An 8304-nucleotide genomic window follows, 5' to 3' on the forward strand; every position below is an offset into this window, starting at 1 on the left:
CAGCCATAGCACTGCTGGGTTTGTACCCCAAAGAGATAATAAGGAAAAAGACTTGTACAAGAATATTCATAGCTGCTCTCTTTGTGGTGGCCAAAAATTGGGAAATGAGGGGCTGCCCTTCAATTGGGGAATGGCTGAACAAACTGTGGTATATGTTGGTGATGGAATACTATTGTGCTAAAAGGAATAATAAAGTGGAGGAATTCCATGGAGACTGGAACAACCTCCAGGAAGTGATGCAGAGTGAAAGGAGCAGAGCCAGGAGAACATTGTACACAGAGACTGATACACTGTGGTACAATCGAATGTAATGGACTTCTCCATTAGTGGCAATGCAGTGACCCTGAACAACATGGAGGAACCTATGAGGAAAAACTATCCACATCCAGAGGAAACACAGTGGGAATAAAAGCACCGAAGAAAAACAACTGCTTGAATACATGGGTTAAAGGAATATGGTTGGGGATGTAGACTCTAAATGAACATCCTAGTGTAAACAACAACATGGAAATAGGTTCTGATCAAAGACACAAGTAATACCCAATAAAATTGCGCATTGGTTGCAGGCAGAGTGGGTGGAGGGGAGGGAGGGAAATAATGTGATTATTGTAACCAAGGAATAATGTTCTAAATTGACTAAATAAATTAATTCAAATGGAAAAAAGAACATAGTCAGTTTTGCTGGGTAATTGATTCTTGGTTGTAGAACTAGTTCCCTTGCTTTCTGGAATATCATACTCCATGCCTTTTGGTCCTTCAGTATAGAAGCAGCCATATCCTGTACTATCCTCACTGTAGTTCCATGGTATCTGAATGACTTCTTAGCAGGTTGTAATATTTTTTCCTTGCTCTGGTAGTTCTTGAATTTGGCTATAACATTCCTGGTTGTTGTCAGTTGGGTATTAAGTACAGGAGGTGATCTGTGATTTCTTTCAATCTCCACTTTTCTCTCTTGCTCTAGAATGTCAGGGCAGTTTTCTTGGATTATTTCCTGTAGAATGATGTCCAGGATTTTTCTTTTGTCATGATTTTCTTGTAGACCAATGATTCTTAAGTTGTCTCTCCTGGACCTATTTTCTAAATCTTCCATTTTGTGGATGAGGTGTTTCATATTTTCCTCAATTTTTTCATTCTTTTGATTTTGTTTTATAGTTTCCTGCTCCCTTGTGAAGTCATTTGCTCTAGTTGTTTGATTCTAGTTTTTAAAGGCTGAATTTCATCCCTGGGTTTTTGGACATCCTTCTCCTTCTAGTCTGATTTTCTTTGGAGGTCATCTTTCCTTTTTTGCCTCATTTTCAAGCTGATTAGTTCTGGCTTCAAAGACACTATTTTCTATTTCCAGATGATTTATTTTGCTTTTTAAGTTCTTTTCCCAGTTGTCTTCAGCCTCTCTTAATTGTTTTCTGAATTGTATTTTGAGTTCTTCCAAAGCCTATGTCCAATTTGTTGGAGTTTCTGGGTTTTTGCTTGATGTTCCTTGATCCTCCTCTGTTTCATTTGCTCTTTGTTCATTGCCTGGATAGAAGCTGTCAATTGTAATTTCTTTTTTCTTTTTCTGTTGTTTACTCATATATTCCCCTTCTCCCCCTCACCACTCTGTAGTTGCCTGTAGTCATGCTCCTCTCATTTTGTGCTGGATCTGTGAGTTTGGGCTGTTCTGTCCTGAAGGGGCTTCTGCTCTGTTCTGCTGTTTGATCAGGTAGTCTGATCTTCCTTGGTTGACAGCAGAAGCTAAGAAGGAACTAGTCTTCCTGCCTTGTGATAAGGTTGTTGCCTGTAGTTTGTTGCAGTCTTTGCCCCTTGGAGCTCAGTCAGTGAGGCTGTCAGATCAGTCTGTGGAGGAGGGCTGTTGAAGCTTGAGCTTCTTTGCCCTCTGAAGGCTTCTTATCTGCCATTATTGATGAGATTGAGCCAGGGCAGAGTTGACTTGAAAAGCTGGCTGTGCCAAAGACGGGGGGGGGGGGGGCAAGATGGAGCATTTCAGCTGTGATTGGGCTGCCTGCTCTGTTTTTCTCCTCAAGCTGCCTCTATGTCACCTGTGTTCTAAGCCCGGAGCCTGGCACAGCTTTGCCAGCAAGGTTCTCCCTCTGGACTAGTGCCCTTGCCTGCCCCTCTCTAAACTTTTAAGAAACTGCTCTTGCCAAGGTTGCCAGAAATCTCCTAATGCTAAATATGTTGCCTTTTCTGTGCCTTTTGGACAGCTTGTAGCTCTGCTAACTGCCCTCTCTTCCTGGAGCTTCTTTCCTCCATTGACTTCTTTGACCCTGATCCCTCCTAGTTTTCTTAACCATCTACCTGCTTTTGAAGGATCCTAATCCATCTCCTGCCCAAGGGTGGGGGGGGCCTCAAAGGTTCTCTTCCCTTTCTTCTCTACTCTCTCACCTTTGGTAATCCAATTACTTTTGTGGGGAGGGAGGGGACAGGACTGGGGTTCATTATCACATCTATGCAGAAAACTGCCAAATCTGAAGTCCCATCCTGCCTTTCTGCATGTGTGCTGAGAAAATCATAGATCTAGCCAAAGAAGGAATCTTCTTCTGTGACTTCATCCTCTATTTCACTCTGGGTGATCTAGTCAATTCCCATGAATTGAATGTCTATATTTATGCTGAGGGTTCTCAGATCTCCAACCTAGGCCAGTCTCTTTGCTGCCCTCCAGTCTTGTATTTCCCACAACCTCTTGCATATCTCAAATTGGATGGCCACTAGCCATCTGACATGCAATATGCCCAATGTGGAACTCACGCTTCCTCCTAACTCCTTTTTTCCTCTTCCCTTCTGTGCTACTACAGAGGGCACCATCTTCCTCCCAGCCTCGGGCTTACAACCTAGGACTTATCCTGGATTCCAACTGTCTCTTACCCCCATGCCATATTCAATATGGCACCAAGGCCTGTCAATTTCACCTCTATATCAGTTCTCCTGGTACAGGCACTTATCTCCTTATTCTTAGACTATGGCAAGAGCTTCTGCCCTTCAAAACCTGGCCTTTTCTTGCCTTTCCAAGCTTCGTACACATACTGCTAGCCTCCGGGATGTTCCATGAACAAGACACCCCATCTCTTAGCTCTCTGTTTGTCCTGTCTCTAGTTTGCTTTACACGTTGTCTCTGCCATTTGGTCAAAAGTTCCCTAAGGGCAGGGACTGTCTTTTGCCTCTTTGTATATCCCCAGAGAAGGCACTAAAGAAATCTTTATTGATTTGAATGGAATGAAGTCATTCTGGGACTTCCCAGTACCATAATAAATCCACAATGAAGTATCCATGCCCCTTGGTTCCAGGGACCAGAGCCTTGGGTAAAACCAAGAAGCAGCCAAGTATGGTAGTAAGAGCCCTGAACTGGGAGGTTAAAGTCCTGCCCTTAATAAGACTTCTTTCAATCATGACCTTGGGTAAATCTCTCCCTTCTTAGGGGTTCCCTCTCCTCCTCTGATAGAACAAGGGGCTTGGATTAGAGGGCCTTTTGAGGTTCTGCCAGCTCAAAATGCATTGGCATGATCCAGGGCCAGCCCAGAGCAGTAAAACATGGGACTGGGGATTGTCATTGGCGGCCTATCTCAAGGACCCCCATGTGAGTTCATCTGGGACTTTCACTCATCCCCTCAGTTCACTGGTTAAGGCAGGGGAACTGGAATCCTCTCTGCTCCTCATTGCCACCTCCTGGTTCTCCACATATCACCACTACTCAGTGACCTCACCTTCTTTCCATATCTACCACCCAATCACCAGATCCTGGTGGCTATTATCTGTAGACCAATAGGGCACTCGCTTCCTTTCCTCAATAATTTTAGTTCCCAGCTCACAGCCTCTCCTCCCCAACTCCAGCTTCATACCATATCATAATATACTGACACATGCTCCTCCCTCAAACACTTTAACCTCCCATTCCTCACCATTCCCGTTGCCCATGACCTCCCTCCTTCAGGCACAGACAAAAATGGTCATACCCTTGACTTGACCATCAGTCACAAAGGTGCCTCTTACATGTTGCATAATCTCAATGGGGCCCTCACTATGGTAAGACAATTGTTTTATGCCTCCCTAATGAACTCCCTATTCCACTTTCCACAGTGGCCCTTCCAAACCTTTTGATCCTTCCTCAAACATCCCATGGCCTCCACTTCCCATCATGCCTTTAGCTGAGAACCTCGCATACATATTTTGCTGAAAAAAAACCCAAAGCCATTTGCCAAGAACACCCTCTTTTCCCCTACCCCTCATCCCCCATATTCCAGATGCCTTCTGCCATTAACTCTACATTTAAATCTGTCTTGTATGCGATGGCCTTTCTCCTTGCCAAGGCCAACCCCTTGATGTGCCCAAGTCACATAGAAGGGTCCTTTGAGTTCACCTAACCCTGAGCCATACCTACGCTAGGTTTTGCCCCCATGGTGCCTGACATTGAGGGGAACATTGCCCCAGTCCCCCTCCCTCCCATCCCCAGGGTCTTCTGCCAGTTTTATATACACATACACACACACACACACACACACACAGATCAACTACACAAAGGCCTTTTCTCCCTCACCCAACCCCAGACTAATAGTGTACCTCTCCCATGAGGTGCGGTGACTGGCACCTGAGCACAGCCCATGGTCCAAGGAGGCCATGATGCAACATCTTTCCCCACCACTGATGGAGTAGTGGGTGAATGTCAACTCATCCAGTCTACTACGTACGGTCGGTCCCCTTCTACCACAAAAGTTTCACATTCTGACCTAATTCAAGGGCTTAGGTCCTAGCCCAGCTTTAAGGCCCTAAGAAGGCCCTTCTGACATTTTAAAAGTATGTGATCCCGGAGCTACTCGGTGGTCCAGTGGATACAACACCAGGCCAGGAGTCAGAAGGACCTGAGTTCATATCTAACCTCAGATACTTCCTAGCTGGGTGACCCTGGGAAAACCACTTCACCCCAGTTGCCTAGCCCTCATTGCTCTTCTCTCTTAGAACTGACACTATGACAGTAGGGAAAAGCCTATGATCCCAGAGGGATGATTTGCAACCAAGCTCCTTGAGCAGACCAGGGCCTGCGTCTTGAGTGCTAAGGCTTCATTAAGAGCCGAATCAAACCAAATGTGTGTAAGTCAGAGGAAGGGATGCTCACCCACTCTGTGAGAATGGCTGCAGGGGCCCCTCAGAGAAGCTGGAGAAGGGGCCAGAGCACAAGCCCATCCTGCTTGGGATTCACAATTATATAATGGAGCAGTGTAGCAACAAGTCCCAGAGAAGGGAAGAAACAAGTTCTGAATGGGGAAGTGCCAGAAACAATGGTGGCTAGGAAAGGGAGCAAACCTAGGAAAACTTGATTTGGGATCTGGGGGAGACCCCTGTGCCTGCAGTCAGAAAGACTTGAGTTCAAATCCAACATCAAGCTCTTTCTAGTTGTGTGACCTTGGACAAGTCACTTCACCTCTGTTTACCTCAGTTTACTCAACTATAAAATGGGGATAATGAGAGCACCAACCCCACAGGGTCACTGGAAGGATCAAATGAGATCACAGGTATAGAGCTTTTAGCATAGTACTGGACACACAGTAGGAGCTATGTTTCCTTCTCCATTGGACCCAACCCTAGTCATATCCTAAGCAGAGAGAGACCTGGAATCACTGGGAGGGGAGGGAGATGAGACATCTACCTTCTGGGGAAGGGGAGAGGAACAAGCTGGGAAGTGAAGAAAGGCTAAGGAAATGAGGCTCATTCAGCCCAGAGAACAAGTGGGAGGGATCTCAGAGCACAAAGTGATGGAGCTTGTTGGACTCTCAAAGATTGCCCAAATCAAGCCTCTTGTTTTACAGAAGAGGAAACCAAGGCCCAAAGAGGGGGAAAGACTTGCCCAAAGGTCCAATGACAGCCTAATCCATGGCTGGAGCTACACCAAATTTCTGAGATACAATATATAATATAATAAATATTGGCGACCACATAATTTCATAAAATTATTGTCCAACCATTAAATTTAACCCTTACAGAGCACATCTGACTTTATTACCCCCCTGATCAAAAACCTTCAGCAACTCCCTATTAGCATTAAAATATAACAGTCAAATATTTCTTTCTTTAGGCTAGCATTTAGCGTCTCCCACAATATAGTTCCAGGCTGCTGAAGGGTAGGCTGGTAGTGGTGGTACTTGGAACAGCCTAGGCAAAAGACAGAGATGGGAGATCTCTGCAGATTAAGACAATGCTTGGTGGATGAGGGCATGTGAGAGGCAGGGAGAAGTCCCAGATGGTGGGAAATGCCATTTCCTGGGCTACCCAGCTTGGAAGGCTCTGGGGTGGGATTTAAACCCCAATCCAGTCCCACACTACTCTCATGGAGGGCTCATCCAAATGGTCTGAACATTTGAAAAGTCATGAGGAGGAACTAACACACATGCATGTGGTGTGAGTCACCGGCCCTGTTCCCCTCACCCACAGTAGGGGCATCCCTACATACAGATACACACACACACACACACACACATCCAGTGTGAACCACCAGCCAGCGTCAGGGAACAGTAGACTTACCAATGAGTAAGGCACTCAGAGCCCACTGGAAAATAGCAAAGACCTCCAGGGCCCTCTTCAAGTCCGTCTTGGAGAGGGAGACCATGGTGCCAAGGGCTGGCCAGCAGAGCCACAGGCCTCCTCTCCTGTCCTGGTTCTCACAGACTCTCAGGTGCACATATGCACAGACTCATTCACACACCACCCCAAGTTCCAGCCTCCCTGCCCACTTACCTGCCCTCTTACCTATTTGAGTATTTCCCCTCACCTGTCGTAACCCCACTGGGGATTGTGACAGCCCCTTCTTCACCTTTGGCTAAGGAGAGAGCCAGCTGGGAGAAGCTGGCCCAGAGGCAGCTTCCAAAGAACCCCAGGGAAGAAGAGGGGAAGGCAGAATTCCTGGGGAGACTCACTGCAGGATGAGGGGAGGTGGCGTTTGTATGTGTGTAGGGGCATCTTCTCTGAGTCTGGCTGGCCCTCACACTTCAGCTCCAGAGAAGGCATCCTAGCCCAGGAAGGGCTGCTCTGCCGGAGCCAGAGGCAGAGGCTCAGGTCACCCACTCATTTCCTTCCCAAGCCCTGCCTGGGTCCAGGCCAAGCTCCCTAGGGGCAGCTGTGTTCTCCTCCCTCCCCCTAAGCCCTAGAAGGGCAGTGGAATGGGGGTGGAGAGCAGGAGGACATTGTTGGGTAGGCCAGAGGCCCACTGTGGGGGCTACCTTGGAGGCTGGATGCAGAAGTCCCAACCTCTCCAAACTCGCCTGCAATCCAGCCCAAGTGGTTTCTTTCCTTCTAACTAGGTGTCCATTGTCACCAAGTATTCCCAGGCATGTGCATCTGTGAGCATGCATATGAGGAGACACGGGGACATAGAAAGCATGGCTTCTGCCCCAGAACATTGGGAGAGACCGGAAGTACTGACATGGAAGGCCTATAGGCTGGGGAAAGCAGAGGAGACTGGGGCCATGTGACTTGAGTTCAACCTTTGCTGGAAGGACTAGACCTACAGCAAGTAGGAAGGCATTCCAGGTGGGAGGAATGGCAAAGACAAAGCTGCGGAGACAAGGTGGGCCAAGCAGGTCAGGGCCAGCCTGTGGAGGGCCTGAAATGCCAGGGGTGTAGGCAATGGGGGGATCTGAGTGGGGAAGTGATAGTGAAGACTATCTAGTCAGTCTAAGCCTAATTCCCCTGTCAAATACCCTAGACCCCCGCTACCTGTGCTAGTTCTACTGGGCTGTGCCCCACACAGACACTAGTCAGCTGTCTTGCCTATGGGTGTGACAAGGTCATCACCCAGTTGGCCTTCTCTTCTGCTCATCTTCACTCTAACCGACTGACGTCATGGGATTGTTGCCCAGTGTTTACCACCTGGCCTTGGTCTTGTGGTTCTCTCTTTCCCCTGCCTTTCACCAACTCTCACCCATGGCTCGAAAAATCTGTGCCCATATGCTGTTCAAAACATTAGAGCTTGGCTAAACCAGGCTGAGGGTACCCAACAGGCCTCGAACCCATCTGTGAGTTGCGGGGGGGGGGGGGGGGGACAGGGTGGTGTCGACTGCAAACACATGAAGACTTCCCTTGGCAGAATGGGTGGATTGAGAACAATTTGCTCCAACAACCATGAAGGTGGCTGAAGCAGGCTCTGTGGAGGGCCTACTTAGAGCCTGGTCAGATGTTGAAGCCAATGAAGCTGCCACGGTGGTCTGCTGCATCCTGATCTTCTCTCCCTGCTCTGTAACTAGTGACTTGTAAGCCCATGGTGAGGACAGAAAGTGGAGTTCCTTCCATGTAAAAGCAAGCCTAATAGGGACATATTTTCCA

The 8304-nt window shown here is 47.7% G+C and overlaps 1 protein-coding gene across 1 annotated transcript in view; it reads right to left on the bottom strand.

The window, feature by feature from the left end:
• The window catches only part of LOC100014456 (acyl-CoA wax alcohol acyltransferase 2), a 21993-nt gene extending 14035 nt beyond the window's left edge, over positions 1-7958 (bottom strand). The window contains exon 1 of the mRNA XM_056808784.1: positions 6508-7958. Coding sequence (XP_056664762.1) covers positions 6508-6592 — 85 coding nt within the window. The 5' untranslated portion in view covers positions 6593-7958. The remainder of the gene's footprint in view (positions 1-6507) is intronic.
• Positions 7959-8304: the final 346 nt, after the last annotated feature.

Source organism: Monodelphis domestica, chromosome X (genome assembly GCF_027887165.1).
Source record: "Monodelphis domestica isolate mMonDom1 chromosome X, mMonDom1.pri, whole genome shotgun sequence".
NCBI lineage: Eukaryota > Metazoa > Chordata > Mammalia > Didelphimorphia > Didelphidae > Monodelphis > Monodelphis domestica.